Raw genomic sequence first — 26,904 nt, forward strand, 5'->3', positions numbered from 1 at the left:
TTGAGCTTTTAGAAGTTTCTAGAAGCTTTATTTGCTGTTTCAAAATGGTATTCTGTTTCCTCCTTCAACTGATTTTATCAGCCTTAACCAGTTTAATTGTCATAAAACATTTCTTTGCATACATCACTCCCTTATTTTAGGACACCACTGCCAATAGGATATTGTAGAGATCCCTAAGATTACTAAAGATTTTTTTTTATTGTCAGCCTCCAGTCAGATTCTCAAAATCATGCCTACTGATTATCTTTGTCATTCATTCATATTTGTCATTCAACTTGGATCTTTATCCATCCTTTAAAACATGTTAAAGACCTGTTTGCCCGTGAAACCTATACACTGACCAGCCCTGGACAGTGATTCTTACCTTTTCTCACTCATTAGCACTTCCTATCTGTTGCCTAGTGTTGCAACCTATCTTTGGTATCTCTCAATGAGACTGGGATTCTTTTGAGAGCAAAGATTATGTATTATTGTACTTTGTTATAAACCCCCCATCCACTACCTTCCTAAATGCCTTCTACATAATAAGTTCTCTGTAAAAGAAAAATTGATTACTTGAAAAGGCAGAGCTGTATAATTCATTCATTCATTCATTCACTATTGAATTACTCAAAAATTTTTTTTAATTTCTACTATAAGCCAAATCTTATTTGTACACACAGCAGGAACAAAATGGACATGATCCCAGTGCTACAGAACTTACAGTCACTGGGTGTGATATTTTCTGTCCAGTTATTTTTCTTCATTTCTATTTCATTTTAAGAGTATATAACACTTAAAGGATATTTGTTCTTTGTTTTATTAGTATTTCTGTATATATGACTTACTACCAAAAATACATTTTCAAAAAAGTAAATACTCACTTTACTCAGCTCCAAAGTTTGAACTTATTTCTGACTTTAAGCTGAAAAAATAGAGGTTTAAAAAAAGCATTACAAGAAACTCTTTTTCTCTATTCTTTGTAAACCTTGTGCTTTGGGGGAGAATAACAAAGATTGTAATTTCCCAGCTCTTCACTGGGCGCATCGTGCACTCCTGAGGTCTTGCCAGAAACTTCTATTCCAAAGGTAGCTGAGAATATACGATCATATCAGGGATTAATTTGACCTTTTCTATATTCCATGTTTTGATTAGCTGGCTCTTCGACTCCTATCCCACTTACAGACAAATTGTGAAAGGTTTGAATGGCAAGCCAGAAATACATAGAATATTGAAAAGGTCAGTGAGATTTAGCCCCATAAGCACAGTATTGAAAATATATGACTAGTCATTATCACACTTAATTCCTGACAAGGACTGGGTGAAGATGGGAAGTTATTCCAATTAAAATATTCTTGTTTCACACCAAAGGCTGAAGTGCCAAAGCTCAGATGGCCTCTTGACTCCTTTTTTTGGGATAACTTAATAAGTTTGAAAGAAACTGTAATTGAATTAAGACACAAAGAGAAGTAACAAGCTCTTCTGAGCTGACTACCCATCATAAAGGAAATAATATCGTTGACTTTTCTAAAAACTCTAATTATACATGAGTAAGACAGCCACAAAACCAATTCAACAGCCACCCCATGCTCTCTTTTCATCTACAGCATAGCTGTCAATCAGATGGGAACTCCATTTATTTCCATGGAAATGAAGGCAGTGAGTTCAATTTTGCCACCACCCGGGATGTAGATCTTTCTACAGAGGATATTCAAGAGCAGTGGTCAGAAGAATTTGAAAGCCAGCCTACAGGGTAAGTAATTGCTATCCCATGCTGCGGATAACACTCATATTAATCCACTGGACATATTTTAAATGCATATTATTAAATAGCAAAAGCATAGTTAAATCAATATTGATTGTTCTTTTAGAAGATTCATTTATTTATTTGAGAGAGAAAGCAGGAGAAGGAAGGGCAGAGAGAAAGAGAGAATCTGAAGCAGACTCCATGCTGAGTGAAGAACCCAACATGGGGCTCCATCTTGTGACCCTGGGATCTCAACCTGAGCCGAAATCAAGAGACAGGTGCTTAGCTGACTGGGCCATCCAGGTGCCCCAAAGCCAGTTGTTCTTATAGGCAGGACAAATGGTTAGACTTGCCCTAAACATTCTTTATTAAATAATCAGCTACTTTTGGGGCACGTGGCTGGCTCAGTCATTGAACATCTGCCTTTGGCTCAGGTCATGATCCCAGGGTCCTGGGATTGAGCCCCACATGGGGCTCTCTACTCGGCAAGGAGTCTGCTTTCCCTCTCCCAGTCCCCCTGCTTGTGTTCCCTCTCTTTCTGTGTCTGTCTCTGTCAAATAAATAAATAAAATCTTTTAAAAAATAATCAACTACTTTAATGTATATTAAAAATTTATAATTGCAAGTACCTTTTAACTACAATTGAAGCACTTTTAGTTCAGCTTTGTTGATTCAGGTTTTACTGGGGAAAAGTTCTTTTTCAATGTGTATGGAACACAAAATCTTTCCATTACTCTTATATTGAGACTTTCAGTCATCTTCCTGGGGCCTGAGATTTATAGACAGAGATCTGGCCAGCAGCCTGAGCTGCCACTGCTGCTGTGACCTTTTGCTGCTACATCAGGGTCTTTCACTTGTTGAAAGCTAGATTTCTGTTGTGGCTGACAGAGACCTGTCTCAAGGAAGTCCAGCCTGTGGGGCAGGCCAAGTTACGCCTCTGAAGAAGGCTGACACTTTGAGGGACCTCATTCGTTCACAGCCTAGCAGTGATGCTCAAGCCCTTCAGTCCATAAAGTTACCAACACTCTGGCAGTTCCATTTCCAGTGTGGCCCAGGTGTCTCCTTGAGGGATCAGCAACTACTGCTCCTCTGTTCCATCTCCAGGATTTTCCCAAGAGTTAGGCTGCTTTCCTTCATAACCCCTACACTACACAGGACTCATTCCACTCCCCTTACAAACCAGTGGGCTTTGATGGGGTCCAGAATTTTGACAATGTACGCAAGGCTTCTTTACCTACCTTTTGGAGATAAAGAACCTTCACCAGTGGATCAGTTCTCCCTTTCTGATTCCTGATACAGAAGACCAATTCAAACCCCTTTCCTGGTTATGGAGCCTGACTGCCTATGAGAGAGTCCCAAATCTGGAAGCACAAGATATCTGTTGACCTCCACTCCTTCATCTCTCCAAGCTAATACCATCTGTGTGGAAGTGATGAGCCATCCTCTTCAGTGAGACCCACATCCCCTGGGGATGTGGATGATTTCATGATACCCAGCCCCCATCCCACTAAAGCAGAGAGAGAAACACAAATTTAACTCCAGGAGGACAACTCTCTTACCCACCTAAATCCCTGCCTATCTATCTCTTTTCTCAAAGACTTCAGTGTTACTATTCCTATTCTTTTGGGGAGAGAGAAAATTTATTTTTAATTATGGCTTTCATATCTACCTATTCCCTGTCCCACAATGCTTTCTCTTCCTTTCCTTTTCTTTTTTTTTTTTTTCCAGCTTGTTGTATCATCAAAGCTTGTCTATAAAAGAACCAAAGAAAAGCTTTTTTGGATGGATTAATGGTCCATCCAGCAATCTGCTAGTAACATTAGTGAAGATTTAGTATAAACAAACAGAAAACCACGAGTTAAGCTTAGAAAGGAATTGATTTTATATTAGAAGAAACTGAACACATCTTAGAAAATTAGTGTACTAGTCCAGAGATATAGCTTGCAAAAAATTATTTCTGTTAACAGAGCAGGCATTTTCACAGAGCACTAATGTTATGAGAGAATTTGTGGTAAACTAAATTATTCACACCATCCCCCCCAAAAACAAAGAAGGAACTGTTAGTATTCCTGTAAAAAGAACTAAAGTTAGGACGCACACAGAGGAACGTCAGCACAAGTTCCATCCACTCAGTGACTCAGGTGGTTGCAATTATGCTCTTTGGCCCCTTCTCAGTCCTGAGGATGTATCAGGATTTTGGTCACAGTTAAGAGGCTAATACTTTCCGGCCATGGCCTTGTCAGCAGATCTCTGCTCCAATAACATAGACTAATGTGCTTGACAAAAGCACCTGTGCACTCTAATTTCTGTACAATTAACTCCTCCCAGTCCTAAAAGCAATAAATTATCCTAGCAACTACATCGTAGGTTTATTTGCAGCTTTCCCCCTAAGTTATCAGGCCATAGCCCCCAGATATACCTCATTTGTGCTCTCATCTGGTTGACCAGTCATCCAACTTGCTGTTATAACATAAAGGTATAAGAGGATAATGAGAGGATCTAGTGTTTTCCGTGTTTGCAGTGATGTTTAAAATGCTGGTTTAGTCCATGAGAGAGAGAGAGAGAGAGTGTGTGTGTGTGTGTGTGTGTGTGTGTGTGTGTGTGTGTGTGTGTCTCCCCTCTCTGCATCCCTTTCACCCACTCCCAAATGTTGCTTTACTGGTCCAGGGAAGAATGTTGTCATGATAATTTTTATTTATAACTTTGGAGGGGGAAAAAAGCCCATCACAAAATCAAATTAATGTGAAATTTTTTTTACCTAGGGTAAGAGCCGGCAAAGAAAAAGAGATTAGGAATTTGGTAGTGAATTTCTTGATGTGTTTTGTTTTACCAGCCAGATTTACTAAATATTTGTCTCATTCTTCATCTCCGTCATCATCACCCACACTGATAATTAATCATTATTGGCTCACCTGCTGACATAGAAAATGTAGACAGTAAATCCCCACTGTGCTCAAGAACAGCCAGTTGAATTGATGGAGCTCTGTGAATGTTGAGGTCACTATTTTAAAAATAAAAAAAAAATTAATGAATTAATTAAATTATTAACCTGTATATATTTTTACTTCTCTTAATGATGTATTTCACCTGTAAGAATTATGAAAGAGAAAAATGAACATGCAGGTCTTTCTAATAATTTGAAAACACTTCATATGAATGTTAAGAAAGAAAAGAAAGCCACTATTTTGGGAATCTGGTTTCCCAAATGTTCCTCTTTTCCTACCATTTGAGTCAAACTATTTGATCTCACATCACAGGGATGTAAGAGCTGTTTGCCTCTCATATCATAAAACTGTCCTAAATCCAATGTTGGTAGGTTTATTTTTTAAGTGGGATCGTAAAGGTTTTTTTTCTCTTTTTCATTAAGAAGACACATCTGAAAAAAAAAAGAAGAAGAAGAAGAAAAAGACACATTTGTTACTTCAGCAAGAGAGAAACTTTAATGGATTCACTGATAATTTATGTGAATCTTTCTAAGCTTCAGCTTAACTTTACAAATACCTCATTTAATTAGCCACCACTATATCTCACCTAGCGGAGACTGCCTTTAGGTGGGAAAGAGCTTTGTAGAAACACACACTGCTATCATATAGATTTTGTATACTTCTTTTTCATCCCAAATGCAAACATTGTATGTTTTTACTATTCAAATACCTTTATGGTTGTCACTATTCACGTTAAGGAGGAACTCCACAAATGTAATGAATGTTAGAATATTGAATCGACGCAGCATGCTTCAGTCTTCACCACTTGCCCCAAATCCTTGGAAATTACAGAAAATGGGTAAACATATCTATAATGACACTATAAAACGAACAAAAAAATGTGCCCTAGTTGGGTCAGGAATTATAAAAGTGTTGTACCCAAAAAGAGAAGAGAAGATCTGATGGAAGGAGGGAACTATAGCCCCAAACAGATGTTGAATAAGACACGGAAAAGATGGCTCAGCCCTGACCCGGGACTCAGATGCTGGTCACAGGAATAAGGATGGGGCTCAGGTTTTGCGATAGTGACTGCCAAAGAGGAGAGTCCCTCAGTATACCTACTTCTAAGTAGAGGCCTCTATTCCCAGGAAGAAGCAATGAATGTGGACACTTGCAATGGAGAAACAGGGCAATCCAGGTAACTGGAAACCTCAAGGGGTAACATGGTAGTCCCATGTAAAGGCCCATCTGCCCAGTAGCCATTTTTATACCAAAATTAAAAAAATAATAACAGATACAAATTTAAGCAAATGATCTAGAATCAACAAATCTGAGGAAAATCAACTCCATTTAAAAATCATCAAACTAAAGAACTAAGGTCTGAGAAAACAGAAAGAGTAGGATAAACAGAGATTTGATAAGAGGCATAATTCATATCCTCAGACAGATAAGAGTACATACTGCATTTGATAAATTAAAAGACATTTTATGAGAAAGCATAGAGATGTGAGATGAAAATATATGATTGTTGACACTAACTTAATTTTTTTTTCCTCTACTGAAGAACAAATTAATGAGCTAGAAATTTGGGTCTTGAAGTCTACCCAAAACTTGGGGTCACTGAATATAAGAAAGAAAGTTGTAAAGTATGGGGGAAATTGGCTCTTCTGATGTTAGGAAAATAAGAATTCCAGAAAGAGAGGTCAGAGAGAATATATGGAATGAAATATTCAAAGATATTGCTGAAGAAAAGTTCCCAAGATTGAAAAAAGAAAAAAAAAAAAAAAAGAAGAAGAAGAAGAAGAAGACATAGTTCCTGTGAATGAAGTGTTTAGCAAGATGAATGGGAACATATCCAGTCCTAGAACATCAGGAAGAAACTTCAGAACACCAATAAAAGAAGAAATCCTAAAAGCTTCTAGGTGAGATTCATAGTACTTTTCTTGGTAGCACTAAGCATTAAGTTTTTTAAAAAAATGAAGAAGTTATCTAGTTCTGAAAAAATTATTTGGAACATAAAATTCTTCTCCAGTCAATTATCATACAACAATTAGGAAAAGAAAAAAACCTTTTTATTCTTATACATATACAAGAACTTCATGGTAATTGTGTTTTGTGTACATAACCCAAAACCTTTGATAGAAACACAAAAAATAAAGAGAATGGAACCCAAACAACACTAAAGAAAATCATGAAGCCACAAAGGAAGAGACCAACCAAAGAAGAAAGGAACAGAGAAGAACTACAGAAATAGCCAGAAAACAAATAACAAAATGAAAATAAGTACATACCTATCAATAATTACTTTAAATGTAAATGGACTAAATGCTCCAATCAAAAGACATACAGTGGCTGAGAGGATGAAAAAAATAACACCCTTTTATATTCTGTCTGCAAGAGACACTTGAGATACAGAGACACAGACAGACTGAAAGTGAAGTGATGGATAAAGATAGTCCATGCAAATAGAAATGAAAAGAAAGCTGGAGTACCAATTCTTATTTCAGATAAAATAGACTTTAAGACTGATTATAACAAAATACAAAGAAGATTATATGACAAAAGTGTCAACCCAGGGGAGGATATAACATTCGTAAATATTTATGCACCCAACATGGCAACACCTAAGTATATAAAGCAATATTAACAGACATAAAGGGAGTGATTGGCAGCAATACAATAATAGCATGAGACTTTAATACCCCACTTACCTCAATGGATAGATCATTCAGACAGAAAATCAATAGGGAAACACTGACCTTAAACAACACATTAGACCAGATGGACTGAATAGATATATAGAGAATATTTCATCCAAAAACTGCAGAACACACACTCTTCAGATGTACATGGGACATTCACCAGGATGGATCATATGTTAGACCACAAAACAAGTCTCAGTAAATTCAAGAAGACTTAAATCATATCAAGCATCTATTCTAACCATAACATATGAAACTAGAAGTCAACTACAAGAACAAAACTGAAAAAAAACACAAACACATGGAATCAAAGAGAAAATTTTAAAAAAATACTTGAAACAAATGAAAATCAAAATACAACTTTTCAAATCTATGAAAAGTAGATGAAGTTACATCAAACTAAAAGTTCTTGCACCGCAAAGGAAGCCATCCACAAAGCAAAAAGACTGCCTACTGAATGGTCAAAGATATTTGCAAATTACATACCCAATAAGAGTTTAAAATCCAAAATATATAAAGAACTTACACAATTCAATATCAAAAGAACCCAAACAACTTGACAATTACTGAAATTGGATATTATATACATGGGATTTCATTGTTAACTTTTCTTTCTACCTTTGGATGTAATGTACAGCATAGGGAAAAATAGTCAATAATATTACAATAACTTTTTATGGAGACATACGGTAAGTAGACTTACGGAGATCTTTTCTTAATACATAAAAATATTAAATCACTGTGACCTACATCTGAAACTAATAGGATATCATATGTCAATTATGCTTCAATTGGAGAAAAAACAAAATGAAAACAAACCTTTTCAGACACACCAGGTTCAAAATATTTACTACCCCCCAAACCCTCTCTGAAAGAATTACGAGGTAATATGTTCCTAGTAATTAATCTAAGAGAAATATGATTCAAGAAAGAGTAGCGATCAAAGAAAAAAAAAGCCTCTAGTTCAGTCTAAATAAGTATTGATTCTTAAAAAGTAATTTAATAAAAATTTGAAATTAAAGCCCAGATGACCTCAATGAGAAGTACGAAGGAAAAGTGACAAAAAGGAAAGAAGAGTAAGGAAGTAAAATACTGCCAAAGTTCCTATCTTGCTTGGAATGAGGATACAGCTCTGGGGTAACTCTTAATGTTAATAGAAAACTTTTAAGTGTAAATATGTAAATAATAGATTAGCCAGAAACAGACTATGTAATTTCTGAAACATGAGGGTCACATAGGACATGGAAGACTGAGTCTCATACATGCCGGGAAAGGAACAAAAGGAAACAGTAAAAAACAGTGTCAATAGAAAACAGAAAACAATTTGTCAAGAATCCATCTAAACATATCAGTAACCCAATAAATTTGACCAAGTTGTATTTATTAAATGATATTTTCAAACATATCAGTAACTCAATAAATTTGAGTTATATTCATTTACTAAATGAGATTTCCAAAGGAAGTTTTTAATAAAAGTAAGCTATATATTTACAATAACATACGAAATTAAAAATCAAAGAAGAGAAACAAATACACCAGAAAACTATGAGAGAAGGAGGCATATTAAAATCAGATCATTCAAATCAGATAAAAAAATCCAAATTTAAACACTAAAAAGGATAAAAGGGGATATCTTATGCAACAGTATATGTAGGACACTTGCCACAATGCATAGCACATAATATGCAATCAAAAAACTTAGAATTAGCCGTTATCCCCACTATAATTACTGTTGGTAATGGGATATGAGCAAACTGGTGCTCAAAGGAAAATTATACTCAGATTAATTAATGAGCTATAGAAGAAACGCAAACAAATAAAGTTGAAGTGGCCAATGAAACCTAAATTGGATTCTCTAAATAAACCAATGAAGTGTCATTAAGAAAAAAGACCATATTAGTTAAAGTGATAATTGGATATATTTTAAAACCGTGAAAGTGCTAAAATGGATCTGAGTAATCTTGTTACAAGCTATTAAAAGAATGTGTATCTTGGGGCACCTGGGTGGCTCAGTGGTTTAAACCTCTGCCTTTGGCTCAGGTCATGATCCCGGGGTCCTGGGATCGAGCCCTGCATCAGGCTCTCTGCTCAGCAGGGAGCCTGTTTCCCTTCCTCTCTCTCTGCCTGCCTCTCTGCCTGCTTGTGATCTCTCTCTGTCAAATAAATAAATAAAAATCTTTAAAAAAAAAAAAAAAAGAATGTGTATCTCGTTCTGGTTTGCTTTGGCCCTGAGTTCTAACATTGCTTTCTCTTGAGGCCAATTTTTTTAATACTTTAAAAATATAAACAGTAAAATTTCAAATAACAAAAAAGTAAACGCTGTATTGTTCTGGAACTCCTTCATAGAAATTAAATGTTAAACCTTTCATGTGCAGCACATTCACACACCATCTTTGCTTTTGGTTCTGCCATTCTTGAGTTAGTTTGTAGCCCCCCTCCTCCCCCTCCAAAAAACAGCTGTCCGTGCGAACATCCAGAATACCCCCACTGGCTTCCCTTCCAAGACAGAATCTTTACTGAGGTCACAGAGAAAGAGAGAATGAAATCTGAATCCTTCCAAAGTGATTTAATTTCTGACAGCTTGGCACAACATCAGCCAGTGATGGGATTTCTCTGTGGAAGGTATTGGAGGAGGCTGCTGGCACCGAAATGTTGAGATGCTCATGTCTTCAACCTTGTCTATGTTCTCCATAGCCCTTCCTCAGTGGTTCGCCTGATCACCACTGGCCACAAGTCAGTCTTGATGATCTAGGGGTTTCTGTGAAGTAAGAGCAGAGCTCTAACACCTCAAGAAGCTTATCCTGTAATTACCTGTATCCTAGAACACATCCAGGAGCATTAGGGAATTGACGGTTTAATTCCCCAGACCCATAAAGTATGCTAAATAGTATAACTTTTTATTATTATATTTTAAAATTCAAAAATAAGAAAATGACTAGGTACAGTTTGGTATATACATAACAAAATATTGTGTTGTTCATTTATTTTTTTTAAGATTTTATTTATTTATTTGACAGGCAGAGATCACAAGTAGGCAGAGAGGCAGGCAGAGAGTGTGGGGGGAAGCAGGCTCCCTGCTGAGCAGACAGCCCTATGTGGTGCTTGATCCCAGGACTCTGGGCCAAAGGCAGATGCTTTAACCCACTGAGCCACCTAGGTGCCCCTGTGTGGCTCATTTATAAAGAATTAATAGTAGCCTGGAAAATGTGTACATTACTAATAGAAGTGAAGAAAGACAGAGTATAAACCATCTATATAACATTACCACAACCATTTGGAAATATACATAAAAAATACTAGAAATAAATATACTAAAATTGTGCTTGTCTCTGGGAGAGTGTGGTTATGGGTGATGTTTTTCCAACCTTTTTATTTTCCAATTTTTCAGTAATGAGAATACTGGTATTATAATAGAAAACAAATAGAATTTCTTTTTATAAGTTTCAAAAAATATTGCCAACTGTACTTCTCCATGTAGCCATCCCCTCCCAGGCCACAGACATAATTTCTGTGAAGCATCTTCCTCTACTTAAAAATTAAAAGCAACGACTGGCAAATACTGCACATGACGGAATGCCCATAAGTCCAATACACCAGCAAGATATAGAAAAGATGCTTGGAGGGCAAACGGGACTCATCCTGAGGTCACATTTGCTTTCCCATATTTGGTGTTACTGGCTTTTTCAATGTTTAGAAAGAGAGTAGTCTCTGAACCAGTTCCAGTTCCAGTTCCGTCCAACTTCCATTGCTAACAATCCTCTTGTACTACCACCCACATCCTATTAAGGTAACTGCTTTATGAATTTGCTTTGAAGAAGCTCTTTCTAAGTATATGTTTTTTAAAAATTCATCTAAGATTATAGAAGAAAAAATTGAGTAAGACTGGTTTTCTGAGGTGTGCCACAGCTTCATCTCTGACAGATTATTTACTATAGAGAGACCAAAATTCAAAGTATCAGTTATATGTTTTAATAGCACTGCTTGCTAACTGGATTACACTTACATCTGACTCAATATGTTTTTCTTGATATTGAAAGTTATCCAGTGGGGCAGGGGGACAAGTAAAAGTCAATATAAACTCAATAAAACAATTTTATATTGGCTTCCTTGTTCCAGGGAAATAGTAGCAAAGAATCTTACACATGACCATTGAAAACCAAAATCGTATATAAACCAACAAGAACAATCTGTATTATAGCCCCTTCAATATAAGTTGGTGCTTTAACTGAAAATAGGCTTTCAAATTATTTAGAATTCTCCAGAACAGTTTGAATATCTTCTTGTATTTTCTAAAAATTCTTCCCTCTGTTCTACCCAGAAGAATTATGTTCCCTCTGACTTAGAACACTTTTCACAAAAATGCTTATAAAGCTAAAAAAGGATTTTATTTAAGCTTATAATTCAAGGTAAGTGGACTGGAGATAGGTTGGCAGTCTGTGTTAATATTGTATTAAGTGGATTTTTTTTCTTTTATAAGCATGTTCATTTTTATTAAAGCCAAACCAACCTGACCATTTAGATAGCATAAATAATAAACTGAGGAGCCCAGAAGATTACAGACAAAAATCATGAATAGTACCAAAGATCTGCGATAGATGAAGTGTCATTTTTCTTTCAGCTCAGTATCCCTTTGCTTAAAGATGAAGTAGTACCACTTGTACATGGTACTGTGACTTTGTCCAGTCTTGCTGCTTCGCTAATTCTGGTGTGAAAAATTAAAAACACTCATTATAACTTAGAATTTCACTTGAATGGTCTCTTCCACTTACTTTAAAGCAGCGGTAGCCCTACGTTTTGTGGTGGGGAGGGGGATCTAACACCTACTGACATGCTGTCACATCCCAGGCAGCACATTATTTTCTCTAACCGTCCTCCAGTCTGGGTCATATTTCTGTCTTATTGGTGAGAAAGCTGAGTGCTTTCTCCCATTCCAAAGACAATGTTCTTTATTAATGTTATTCCGACAAGAGAGTAAATCAACATAATGCACGTAATAAAAACCGAAAACAAAATTGAATTTGAGTGAAATACAGGGGAACCAATTGAAGAAAAGAATTTTTGAAATGCAGGGAAGCTTTCAGATAGAGTTCATCCTTTACCTTCTCCTAAGCTGTCATGCTAAGGGAAAAACCTCTAAATGAAGGTAGAGAGGCCTTCAGTCGAAGTCCACACCTTGCTAGACCGCACAGGGCTCACACTCAAGATAAACCTCATGAATATAAATGAATGTGGAAGGGTCTTTACCTATGGCACATCCCTTATTAAATAACAGAGCATTTATCCCAAATAGAGACCTTATGGATAGAATGAACTTAATTTAACCTCAGAGAGTTCACAGGGATTTAAAAAATCTTATGAATTTGGTAAATGTGGGATCTCAGTAGCCAGACTTTATCCTGTATCTTAGCTCACACCAACTTTAGGTGATTTGATATAATTTGGAAAATATAATAAAACAAATTTTCAGAGATAATGTGAAATGCTTCATTAGCTTTAGAGCATTTTATGCCCATATTTGTAGGCAGAGAATATCTGATTAAAATATGACTTCTATTGCCTGTGTTCATATTCTTAGCATTTTCATCAACGTATAATGAGATCATTTACATTTTTATTCTGCATTATAATACCTATAAATTGAATGCCTTTCTTCTTTTTTCCTGAAAATTACGTTCTTACTGCAAAGCAGATATGTAAAGGAAAAATCACAAGTCCCCCATGCTAATCCCATTTCTCTCAGTTAAATTGTACACATATATTGATTCAGAAATTTCTCTGTGATTACACACACACAAACACGGCACCCACTAGAGTCATATTTTGTATACTGTGCCACAACTTAATTTTTTAGGACCACCAACATATAATGAATGTATCTTCTAGTCAGTAAATATAGATCAGGATTTCAAAAGGGTGATGTGCCAGTTTATCTAGTTGAACCCCCTTGACAACAAACAATATTGTAATGAAAATTTTTGCATACTTGTTAAAGTATTTTTGAAATGTAGATTCCTAAAAGGGAAAAGGAAAATTAGAGAATCAGGTACATACACATACATATACATACACGGAGGTATCTAGTTTTCATCTTGATAGTTACTGCCAAATTGCCCTTCAAAGAATAGATCTCATTCTATTTTTAAGCTAATGGAAGAAATCTTTTTTAGTTTCAGCTTTCCTGAGGCATCACTGACATACAAGATTGTGAGAAAGTTAAAGCACATCATCGTGACATGATACATGTATTCGTTGTGAAAGAACTCCATCTAGTTAATTAACACATCCATCGCCTAACATATTTATCTTCTCTGTGTGAAAAGATTTAATTTCTACCCTCTTGTACCTTTCTTAAAAATATCAAAGTATGAGCTGATTAAAACATAATTAATTGTATTCTCAAAGCATTCCAAAATAGTTGAGAGGACCATCCGCTTTCCAGCTAAGAAACTGCTTTAAATCATCTTTACTTACAAAAATTTTCATCTTTTTTTGACACAAGAATAGAAAAGTCATATTTTAAAGCTCTAAATTAAACATCATTGTGACCTTGCTACATCGAAGGAACAAAGTTGCCTTAAGGCATTTTATTGATTATGAAATTTTTTTCTATGTTCCAAATTCGACTCACTGTATTATAAATAATAGATACCATTGTATTTATAATAAATAATACAGGGGCTCTTTTTTTGGACTTAGTCATCAGAGCATAAAGCATAAATATAAATTGCTATGTTGTAGAGGTCTCTCCCCTATAGGCAGACAGTCCTTCAAATGCAACTCACTACAACCACATTTACCTGAGGAAGACATAAATTAGGCTGTAGAAAAGTAACACTCGTTTTCAGGAAAATTGCCATGCCATCAAAAATACTACTAAAACTTTAGAGCTCCTCAGATACCACTTCTGGCCTCAAAGATTTGGTTATGTTACAGTTTTACTTCATGTAAGTGATTATGGAGAGACGTTCGGGGACTGTCTAGAAAAGACCCACAACTTTGCACCCTCACGGATCTAGACTCTCAAGTCTCCAACTAAGCTTGAGCCGGTATCTACACAAATTCATGAAAGATTGAGCTTATGCTACAACAGGCTTCTACTGAATTATTAATAAATGCAAGATAATTTATTCAAATCACTGACACACAAAATGATTTTTTAGATCTCTCTCTCTGCTTCTTTCTCTTCAAAGCAGACTCAACTTTCCATTTCATTTGATTATAAATATTTAGGTTTCTAAAGAAAATAACTTCACTTTCGTTATCTTCCAACATTTAAAAGTGGGAGAAATAAGACTAATGTAGAGTAAAATTGAATATATTGGACTGTAAAATAAAGATTAAAAAGAAACATACAGGGACGCCTGGGTGGCTCAGTCAGTTAAGCGTCCAACTCTTGGTTTAGGCTCAGGTCGTGATCTCAGGGTTGTGAGACCGAGCTCGGCATCGGGCTCCACTCTCATGAGGAGTCTGCTTGAGATTCTCTCTCCCTCTGCCCCTCCCGATTGTGTGTGCACACTCTTTTTCTCTCTCAAATAAATAAACCTTAAAAAAAAAAAAGAAAAAGAAAAGAAACATACAGTCTGAACATATCTCACACACTGTCTGTGGTGGAAGTCTTGAAAATAATTCATTTAGACTCATCTAGAAGAATTTTTCATTTACAACTAATAATGAGAAAAAGACAACTAATCTCATTTTTCACCTGAATAGAAGGTTCTTTTAGTCCGGGACAATTCCATCTATTTCTATCCAATTTTTCACTTTAAAAATACTCTAACTCCTAAAAGGAGTCATCATATGCATCATTTATAAGCTTAACTTGCTTTGTGGATCAGTGGGCTGAGTGGTTTAATTGTGATAAATGGAGCAAGTAAAAGACCAATGAACCAGGGTGAGATTTTCTTGTATGAGTCAAGGGAGGTTCCTTGTTAATTTATAGTGGTCCAGCACTATTAAGAGCTGCTTCAAAAAGTTATTTTTGAGTTTCTCGAATGATTAATATAATCCGTTAAATTATGAAAAAAAAGACATTTCCTAAACATCTTGATCCCAAATCTATTATAAACTGAAATGGGTCAACATAATCTCCCTGACACAATACAGTCTTTAGAACCGAAACTACTAAAATAACAACAAACTGAGAAACAGAAGATCTCAATTTTAGAGCTAAACCGGCAATTAGCCTTAGGCAAGCCACTTAACCTCTGTGTGTCCCAATTTCCTCCATGTGTGGGCAAGCGAGTTGTGTGACTAGCAAGATCCAGATTAGACACAGCCAGAAATAAACACTAAGGAGAAACAGGAATTTTAAAATATTAGATATTTTTGTTCTCTCCTATATATCTGATTCTATATTTTTCGACATGATCCAGTTTAAATCTCATCTTTGGAAAACTTGCTAGACTCTTGCCACTCCTATGACTTTACATTCTATTTACATTTTTTACATTATTACTTTATTATTGCATTATTACATTATTATTTACATTACATTCCAGTTACATTTTGGTAATGTACAAAATACCATAAAAGTATATGATCTTATGATACTCGCTTTTACAGTTCCCTGTTTCCTCAGTTCACACTGAGTCCCCCACCAATCTTGACTGTAAGTACTTTGAGAATAAAGACTATCATGTAGTAGACATACTATACATAGTATTGATCAAATTTATCCTCTGCAGAAAAATCATAATTGTGAATGGAATGTGTTTAAAATTTGTTCATTATTAAATCGGTTGTACCACATCTTTATTTCAGAATGATTGATTATTAAGTATATGTTCCTCAGTAAAAATAAAATGCTATACTCTATGAATCTTTGACTTAATATTCCAGTTGTTCATGATTCTCACTTTTTTTTAAGGTGGGACATCTTGGGAGCTGTCATTGGTACAGAATGTGGAACAGTAGAATCAGGTTTATCGATGGTCTTCCTCAAAGATGGAGAGAGGAAACTATGCACCCCATATATGGATACCACCGGTTATGGGAACCTGAGATTTTACTTTATTATGGGTAGGTACAATTTGAACAAATTTTGTTAACCTAAGGCAGAACCTACACCAGCCCAGATCCCTGTGGAAGTAAGATTGTTTGTTGTCTAACAACATAAAATGAAATTCATGAAATCACAGTTCTATTAGGTGAGCAAAAGCTCACACCTGCTTCAGACCAGCCCCACTAGTACCATCCTATAAGAGAGCTAGTCCTGAAATGCCTTGGTAGTCCTGAAGGTAAAATGCCATCGACCTTCATCCCATCTCTCCCTTAGTGATCATAGCTGAAAAGACAATGGGAGAGAAGCTGAGAACAAAATCACTCCTTTGTCCAAAGTCCCTGGCTTCCCCCAGAAGCAGTCATCCAAGTAAGCCATTTGTTTTCATGGATATATCATCATTTCATCACTGATGAAATGAATGGGAAGTTAAGAAACTAGGTTTATAATACCTTAATAACACTGTCCACTTTTTAATATGTGCCAAACACACAAAGAAAGTGCTCATAAGATGTACTTTTCCCCAGATTATTGTGGAGCATATAAGTAAATAAACATTTAGAAAAATACCCAAGGAAGAATGAGGGGGTTGAAATTAGGGCCCTCTCAAAATTATCGTGTTAGTTACGTATTCTTCCACTGGATGTCATTCCAGAAATGTGAGTAGGTGTCACATGACTTTTTTGTTGAGTGACTAGAAAAGCACAGGCAACACCTGGAAGTGAAACAGGAAATAAACATTTAATAAACATTTAACACCTTTGAACTTACTCAAAAAGATGTCAGCTCATCAGGACAAACAGGCCCCCTGAGTCTGGGCTTCAGTACTGGCTGTTTATTTCCCTCACATTCCTTACTTCCTGCACGTTAGAGTGGCACGGTGAAGTTCAGATTGTCTCATGTTCCAAAACACTGTATGCTTGATGCTACCTCATTTTCAGTGATGATCTGTTTGATAATGGGGAAGTTGTGCCTGTAAAACATAATAATGTAATCTTCCTACATTAAGGATCTCCCCAATTAGACTCTGAAATGGACTGTATACTTAGAGACCCAAAGTTCATTTCCTTTACAAAATTAGAATTCAAACTGGCTCTCGTTTTATTAAGAAAGATTCCTGGGAAAGCTTAACCCTCCTCTAAAAAAAGTTGTGATAAACTTTCAGCTTGTCAGTGCTTCTAATTCTAAGCATTTTCACTTTTTACTATTTTTCACATAATATTCAAATTCTTGATTTTTTTTCAAGATCAGTCATATTGAATCAACCCCATTCAGCACCTTTGTAAAGCACTGACTTGTTTATATAAGTGTCTTTGTAGAACAAATTTAATCATCTATAATTCTTTCTGCATATTGTTTTTTTTAAGATTTTATTTATTCATTTGACAGACAGAGATCACAAGTAGGCAGAAAGGCAGGCAGAGAGAGAGAAGCAGGCTATCTGCTGAGCAGAGAGCCCAATGTGGGGCTTGATCCCAGGACCCTGGGATCATGACTGAGCAGAAGGCAGAGGCTTTAACCCACTGAGCCACCCAGGCGCCCCTCTTTCTGCATATTGTTAATGAATCAATTAAAATAATATTGATGATCAAGAAAAAACTCATCTGAATGAGCTGACAATATATTATCCCAAATAAAAGCATCTCCATTTCATTTTAAAAATTAATTAATTCTGATTGACTAGAGTCCACTGAGCTAAGTTATGTGGAGAATACAATCAGGGGTCATAATGGTACCTACATCTCAGAGTTGCTGATCAGTGATTGAATTCAGGCAAATCCCTTAAAACGCACTTAGTGCAAATAGGTATGACTCACTGTATCTTTTTTTATACATAAAAATTACTTAGAATTCCTGCCCACAAGTAACATCTAAAAGTCAGTCAGAGAAAGACAAATACTGTATGATTTCACTCATATGCGGAATTTAAGACATAAACAAAGGAAAGAGAGAGACAAACCAAGAAACAGACTCTTAACTCTAGAGAACAAAGTGATGGTCACCAGAGGGGGAGAGGGTGGGGGATGGGTGAAATAGGTGAAGGGGAGGAAGAGTACACTTGTCATCATGAGCCCTGAGTACCGTGCAGAGCTGTGGAATCACTGTATTGTGTGCCTGAAACTAATATAACCCAGGAATTTAAATAAAAATTTTTAAGAAGAAGAGAGAATGTTATGGGCTATAATGAAATGAAATGGTATGTGCCAAGGATACTCTGGGTTGCTTCAGTGTCAGGATCAGGGCAACACTCCGTGAGGGAGATGACATTTGAACTGGTCCTTGAAGGATGGCCATAATTTAAATCTAAAGGGATTTATAAACTGAAACCAATATAACACTGTTTTTATGACACTTGGATAAAAATTTTAAGAGCAAAAATATTATAACTTACCTCTAAGGAAGAGATAGAGGAGGAAGATGATAATTCTCTCAAAGAAGAGGGAAATAAAGGGCATTTTGTTTTATACAAAAGTCAGAACAGAAACTGTAATGTAAAAATCTGTCCCTATACTTCTGCCGATATATAAACGGGAGAGTTAATTTTGAGTGTCATATTGAAACAGGGTGAATTGTGAATATTAAAAACAAGTTTTTAAGGGTTTGAAGGGAGAAGAGAATGACAAGCTAAGCCAGCATTTTGAGAAAAAGCACAGGTATAAATTCACATGACTTGTTTGTGGCTGGTGATTTTCCCAATACAACCAAGTATAGAGGTAGAAGATGGGACAAGAAAAGAGAACCAGAACCAGAATGGTGATTTTCTTTAATATTAACTGAGGAGTTTGGGTTCTTTCTCTAGGCGTGTGGAGCCACCAAATGATTCCTGTCAGCTCTGTAACGTATTCTCATCTGTGTTTTAGAAAGATAACTCTAGCATGAATGTGAAGGAAAGACTGAAACACTCAGAAATTAGAGGATAGGAGGCCAGTTAGCGTAGGGTTGTCAGAGTTAGAAGGGGAGAAAAAAAAAAACAGCTTTTTTTTTTTTTTTTTTTTTTTTTTTATTTGAGAGGCAGAGAGAGAGCATGAGAGGGGAAGTCAGAGGGAGAAGCAGACTCCCCATGGAGCTGGGAGCCCGATGTGGGACTCGATCCCAGGACTCCGGGATCATGACCTGAGCCGAAGGCAGTTGCTTAACCAACTGAGCCACCCAGGCGCCCCAAAAAAACAGCTTTTAAAAAAATTTTTAATGCGGGGTTCTTCGGTGATGCAGTTGGTTAAGCATCTGACTCTTGGTTTTGGTTCAGGTCATGATCTCAGGGTCATGAGATCGAGCCCCATGTCGGCCACCACACTCAGCACAGAGTCTGTTTGACAGTCTCTCTCTTTCTCCTTCTGCCCCTCCCACTCATGCACAGTCTCTCTTTCTAAAATAGTCTTTAAAAAGTTTTGTAATGGGATTGGGAGAGAGACAAACCATAAGTGACTCTTAATCTCACAAAACAAACTGAGGGTTGATGGGGGGAAGGGGGGTTGGGGTTATGGACATTGTGGAGGGTATGTGCTGTGGTGAGTGCTGTGAAGTGTGTAAACCTGGTGATTCACAGACCTGTACCCCTAGGGATAAAAATATATGTTTATAAAAAATAAAATTTAAAAAAAAAGTTTTTTAATTGAAGTGTAACTGACATACAATATCCTCTTAGTTCCAGGTGTACATCATAGTGATTTGGGAGTTTCAAAAATGATAAAATGATCCCTGTGATGAATCTAGTTTCCATCTGTCATTGCACAGTTATTCCAGTATTACCGACCACATTCCCTATGCTGTCATCTCCGTGACTTATTTATAACTGGAAGTCTGTACCTCTGAATCCCCTTTACCTATTTAAATCTGAATTTCAGATAAATAATTTTTTCATATAAATATTGTTTGTGCAATATATTTCATCTGGCAAGCCTAAGTTAGGAAGCTATTGCACTAGTCAAAGCAACAAAGGAACAGGACAGTGACAGTGGTAATAATATGAAGGAGGGGACAGAGAATAAACAGCTGAAGAGAAGGAACCAACTGAGGTTCACACCCAAAAGACTACGGGGATTATGAGATCAGTATTGGAAAGGAAAGAGATTTCTTTCTTGGATTTCTTCCTTGGATTTCTTGGATTTCTTCCTATTTCCCAAGATAGCAAATGTCCAAAAATAAATAAATAAAAAGCAGATATGGAGTAGATGATTTTGGCATTACGTATGTTGAGGTTGAGGCTTCTGGAAAGCCATACGAAGGTAGACATTTTTCTGAGGGTCTGAACCAGATTTGAAAGTCATCAGCACGTAGGTGATAAGTGGAACCACTCCGCAGAGTTGCTGTGTTCTCCCAAACCGAAGGGAGAATAGACAAAGGACAGGAAAAATTCTTAGAAGGAACCTTCATCTAGGTAAAGGTGGAAGACGCAGAGCTAGACCAAGGATACTGAGAAAGGACATAAAGATGTAGGAGGAAGGTGTTCTATACTGAAGAAGGAAGGGAAAGGGTGGGGACCAGCCCAAAGAGAAGCCAACCAGGATAGAGGTTGAGAACCCCACCCCCACCAAGAGACTTTTGAGCAAGTATTCCCCATGGTGTGGTGCTCAGGAAGCCAAAGCACATAGAGTTAAAAGAAATAAAAGACTTGTGTCCCTGAAAAAAGACCACTCCTTCAAGCAGTTCCTCAGTAACAGAAGAAAAGAAATGGGGTCTGGATCTTGAGGAGAAAGCAGGATCTAGCAAAGGTGGTTTTTAAGATAGGGAAGGATGTAATAGGACAGGACAGTAGGGAAAAAATGGGTACGGTAAGACTGGACCTATAGAAAGACTTCAAAACTTTTCTAGCTGATGGAGAAGATGGCAACATGGAAAGAGATCTAAGATATGGTAGACAGCTTATACGGGCCCCTTTAGAAAATCATTGTCTGATTGTTTATCTAGACAAAATCACACTCCCTTCCTCCCTGGCCTGCCTGTACATTCTTCCTTGGTCTCATCCCTTGGTTCAGATCGATCTACTGTGACAATTTCTGGAAAATTTGCTCAGTTTTCAAAATTTGGTTCAGGTCTGTTTCCTTCATTCATATATTCATTCAATACAAATTCATTGAGGACCAGTATCCGACACTGTTCTTAAAGTCAGAATGGGTGAACGAGATAAAAATAATCAAACACACATCATTCATTCCTTTACTATTCCTTTACCTTATTCACTGAACATCCCCATACACCCAGTACTTTTGTCCCCACTTGTATCTCTCTTCTCTGGATTTTGTCTGGGATTATCACAGCACAACACAGTTTACTGCTAATTGTCATTCTTCCATGTGTATTATTCTTGTTTTCCTTGCTAAATTACAAACTTTTCCCTTTTATTTTCCCTTCAAGCCCAATGTCCTGTACATAGTAAATAACAAAATTGCTCTCCTAACATAAATATCTTAAAAGCTACTTAAAGCAGGACTTAAACTATTTGAAACCTGACTGTCCACCTAGTTTTTATTGAAATCTTCTGTAATTGCTGTACACAATGCCCCTTGAGTCATATCTCCCCACAATACATCAAAGCGAATGAAACTGAAGAAGAATCCGTATCTTTCTGTGTGAGCTGCTGTCACTGAAACTTCACAGAGCTGATAAATTGCCCCCTGAGGGATCTTTTAGATAAAGTCTGTCACCGTTTTAAAGTCTTGGCTCCTTTTGGACTTTCTTCTTCTGTCATTCTGGGCGGGAGGAGCTCTCGCGTGTGTCTCTGCTCCCTCTGAAAGGCAGGTGAAGTTCACGATCTGTTCTTAAGAGAGCAGAGACTTACAGGGAACAAATCAGTGAAATTAGAGAGGACTGAGGTGCAGTTCCTGTGTCTCTGGGTGTTTTGCTTTAAATCCACACTGCCTGTGACCTCCCACCTTCCCTGTGTTCTTTTTGGTAAGTCTTTAATACGTCCTCATAAAGTTACAGTTTTTAGATGGGGGTTTAGTTTTCATGCAGATCTCTTCTCCCAGAAACAGTCATCTAGAATGACTTTGACTAGCTCTGTTTACCACAGTGTAGCCATGTGTAATGAAATGCTTTAAAAAAAGAAAGTATGGTATCAGATAGCAAAATTGTAAGGTTCTCTCTACCAGTTGTTGCCCTTAAATAATAAACATCTGTTAGGATGAAGGTGACATCATCACCACATCTGGCCGCTCTCTTCTCAGTTCGGATTAGTTAACTCAATAAATATGTATAATATGCCAAGTTATGTATGTCTAACAGATGTAACATGCTATATTTCTATGCTTCATAGATAACCAGAATCTAAGTTACTTCTATTATTATGATCTTTCTTATACTGATTAAGTTCTAGCTTTCTTACTTAAAGCATCACATGTCAGTAATTTCTTCCCAACATCAGACCCCAGTGTCCCAGACTGAGATTCTGCCATTCTTCCACCTTCCCTCTTTCCCTCTCTCCCTTCCTTTCTTCCTTCAGATGGTGAGTCTCAACCATTATTTGTTGATTTTACTAGATTAATTATCAGAACGTAACCTCGTTCTAGAATTTTGAGGTTACTCTACTGTCACCATAGAGTATTAGCAACAGAAATTGCCTATAGATAAAAGTTAACATTAATGGTGGTTAATTTAAGAACTGGAGGGAGTTTTTTTGAAAGATAGGAAGAAAATTAAGAGTTAATGTTATAAATTTTGGACCATAAGGGTAGAATATTTGCCAGGAAATCCACGTACCTACCTACATTCCTGCTACAATGATTGGTGCCGTTGTTAACCGGTAGCCATGGGTGGGGAGAGGCCTCTGTGTAGACATGCAGTCCTTTAAAATCCAGATTCTGCAGACAATTCACGGAAGCCAGCAATAGTAAGGATGACTGGCTGGATGCAGTAGTGAAAAGAGTAAAGTCAAGGGCTAAAAGTCATACCATTGACTCACAGCTTTTCCATCAGTTATTTGAATGGTCGGTTTCAGGTCACTGCTCTGTTGTTCAGCTTCATCCTCAGGATAATCTTAATTACCTTACGGTTCGAATGTTCCACTTGACTGTAAGGTAGACCAAAAGAGAATGAGCTACTCTGTGTACTTTCTAACAACCAAATGAGGTACAAAAATAAAAATGAAGAATGTAAAATGAACTGCAGTTAAGATGCCAATACCTGGGGTGCCTGGGTGGCTCAGTGGGCTAAGCCTCTGCCTTTGGCTCAGATCATGACCTTAGGGTCCGAGGATCAAGCCCCGCATCGGTCTCTCTGCTCGGCATGGAGCCTGCTTCCCCCTCTCTCTCTGCCTGCCTCTCTGCCTGCTTATGATCTGTCTCTGTCAAGTAAATAAATAAAATCTTTTTAAAAATTAATTAAATAAATAAGTCTTTTTTAAAAAGATGCCAATACCTACTATGTGCTAAGATATTAAGGATACCAAGTGCAACTGTTTAATATCACTCAGAAATAGTTGATGCATGTGCTATGGTGAGTGCTGTGAAGTGTGTAAACCTGGTGATTCACAGACCTGTACCCCTGGGGATAAAAATATATTTATAAAAAATAAAATTAAAAAAAAAAAGAAAAAGAAATAGTTGATGCAGTGAGTCACCACATTTTTTTAAAACCATCATCAATCAGGTCTGAATTTTGGCCAGTAAGACCTCAAATATAAGGAAGTGACAGTTTCTTAAAAAGCAGAGCATATCTTTTTTAATGTGTGTTCAAATACGGACATGCCACCACAGCTCATTGCAAACTATCATTTGAGCAATCTCACTAAGCACACAATTACTTTGGCCTTGCCAAATAGCAAGCCTTCGATCTTTAGCAGGAGAGAGTTCTATCTGAACTATCTTTTTTTTTTTAAATTTATTTATTTGAGAGAGAGAGAGATCACAAGTAAGCAGGGAGGCAGGCAGAGAGAGAGGGGGAAGCAGGCTCCCTGCTGAGCAGAGAGCCGATGCAGGACTCGATCCCAGGACCCTGAGATCATGACCCGGGCCGAAGGCAGAGGCTTAAGCCACTGAACCACCCAGGCGCCCCTATCTGAACTATCTTGATAAATTATTTCCTCGGGTCTGGTTACTTTTGTTTAGGGTCATTCTTAAGGGACATCTGGGTTCTGTAATAATTTTTTTTTTTCTGAACGTTAACACCACACATGTTTATGGATGCAGTCTGGTACCAAGAACTTACAGTTTTTGTTTTGTTCAGGAGGAGTCTGTGACCCTGGAGATTCTCATGAAAATGATGTCAGCCTGTACGCGAAGATTGAAGGAAGGAAAGAGCACATTACACTGGATACTCTTTCATATTCCTCCTATAAGGTACTGATGCTGATTCCAGTGCCAAATGGCTCCGTCCCAGATCTCCCTAGACAGTCCAAGTTTGAAACCATAGAGATCCTGCTAGATGCGGAGGAGATCACTCTCTTTTAGAAGCCCAGGAAATTGCCAGTTTTCTTTAAAAGCGACATGGACATTTTAATATCCACTTTTTTTTCCTGATACAAACAAAAAAGGAGGTTTTTTTCAGGACAAACGAAGTATGGCCCATTAGAGATGATAAGATGGAGTCCAGTACTCTTTACTCTTATTCCCTAGAAAGCCCTGAAAGTGGCTCTCATTATAGAACCTCACAGACGTATCGGGCATAATGACTATTTATCCAGCATCTTAGGATTTCCTAGGCAGAAGACAACGTAGAAGTATAGATTATTGTCACTTTTTTTTCTAATTATAACTACTGAAATTGACTTTTTTTCCTTTGCCCTTTGGATTTAGGGCATGTGCTGGATCCGGTTATTTGCAAACATCTTCAAAATTATGTGTGATGCTCGTCATTAGGTGTAGAACTATTTTTTTCTAGTTGTAGATTTCTTTGCGCTGAGACTACGGACTATGCTCACACATTCATTATTAGTTAGGCTTTTCTCCACGTTGATGGCACCCTGGATACCATAAAGAACTTGAACACAGCCAGCACCTAGCATTTCCTGGTTTCAGTTAGGAAGGTGGGAGATAAACATTGAGGCTAGAATAGGGAACAATCAGAGAAAGTATCCAGCATACCCCATCTGCTAGGGTCATTCAAGTTAGACCCTTTGGGATTTCGTAATGGACTAGCTTTCCACCGGTGACTAGCTAGGGTTACACCCGCTCTGGTCAGCTGCATGCCTCAAACCAAGTCAGTTATGTTAGTTATTATGGATTAACTGGTTGACACTGGCTGTTACCACTTAGCATCCTGTTTTCAGAATACGTAGTTTGGCAACCGTTAGTGCCATACAGATTCACTTTTTTTTAAAAAGAAGGCTGATAATAAAGGATAACGTGAAGTTGCCTTTGTCTTGGGCCAAGGTGTATAAAATGAATACATATGTTCTGATAACTTTTAAAGACCTTAGACTAATTAATCTTCAGGTAGAGAAGGGCCTGATCAGGCACACATAGAGAGTTCCAGGTGCCTGCAAAGGAGGACTCAAACAGATACCCACTAACGACCACATCGACTCCATGAAATAAGAGTGAAACACGCAGTACCTCGTGCGGGGCTCATAAACAGCAGTTATATACTTAGTAGCTGCAAGACTGAATCTAGGAGAATTCAAACAGACTCACATAGAGGGACGACGAGTGACTTCAGTTTCCTTTGTTTTGAAGGTTCCATCTTTAGTTTCTGTCGTCATCAATCCCGAGCTTCAGACACCTGCGACCAGATTTTGTCTCAGGCAAAAGAACCATCAAGGGCATAACAGGAACGTCTGGGCTGTCGATTTTTTCCATGTCTTACCTGTTCTCCCTTCTACGATGTCTCACATGATACAGTTTTCCATTAATCTGGGCTGTGGAACACATCAGCCTGGTAACAGGTAGGAAGTCCTATTCCGTGAGTGTGTAAACTCGCACACTGATTAGAAATGAACGTGGGGGTGCCTGGTTGGCTCAGTCAATGGAGCATGGGACTCTTGATCTCTCACTTGTGAGTTCGAGTCCCATGTTGGGTGTAGAGATTACTTAAAAAATAAAATCTTTAAAAAAATAAATGAACACGTAGACTTGGCTATTAAGTCAGAGTAACTTCTTAGTAGGTTTCCAGCTGGATTTCTGATGAAACATCCTTTAAAAAAAATACACACTTCCCTCCACAAAGAGGAGCTCTTAATTAATATGTAGAGTATGACTGGATAATTTTAAGGTGCCTGCAAAGGAGGACTCCTGAGTGACTCAAACAGATGAGTTCATTCTACGAGCTTGGTCTTAAGTATCAGAAGTGTTTGCACGCGCTGTGGCAGCCATTCATGCTGACAGATTGCCGAGAGAGAAGAAAAACAAATAAAACTGAAAAAAAGCTTGACCTTATGCGGGTTAGTGACCCCCTAATAATAGGCACCGAAATAAATTAGCACTTCAAGAGCTATGACTTCTCGGTTTCACTTCGCACAAGTGTTGCTCGTCCTTTCGAAGAATTTTGTGATCTCACATTCACGGGATGAGGTGGCGGTGTGAGACATGGTAATTGCCTTGCCATCTATCAGATTGAAGCACGCCAATCCAGTTCTCATTTGTTGGCTTTAAAAGATAGTCTGTTTCTCTCACGGTAATT

The 26,904-nt window shown here is 37.3% G+C and overlaps 1 protein-coding gene across 3 annotated transcripts in view; it reads left to right on the forward strand.

The window, feature by feature from the left end:
* RELN (reelin) overlaps positions 1-26,904 on the forward strand; it is a 518,586-nt gene that overhangs the window by 323,079 nt on the left and 168,603 nt on the right. For all 3 annotated transcript variants that reach the window (XM_047695315.1, XM_047695316.1, XM_047695317.1), the window contains exons 11-14: positions 1,587-1,732; positions 16,219-16,370; positions 24,514-24,626; positions 25,962-26,170. In XM_047695315.1, the coding sequence (XP_047551271.1) occupies positions 1,587-1,732; positions 16,219-16,370; positions 24,514-24,626; positions 25,962-26,170 (620 nt within the window). The remainder of the gene's footprint in view (positions 1-1,586; positions 1,733-16,218; positions 16,371-24,513; positions 24,627-25,961; positions 26,171-26,904) is intronic.

This window comes from Lutra lutra, chromosome 11 (assembly GCF_902655055.1).
Source record: "Lutra lutra chromosome 11, mLutLut1.2, whole genome shotgun sequence".
NCBI lineage: Eukaryota > Metazoa > Chordata > Mammalia > Carnivora > Mustelidae > Lutra > Lutra lutra.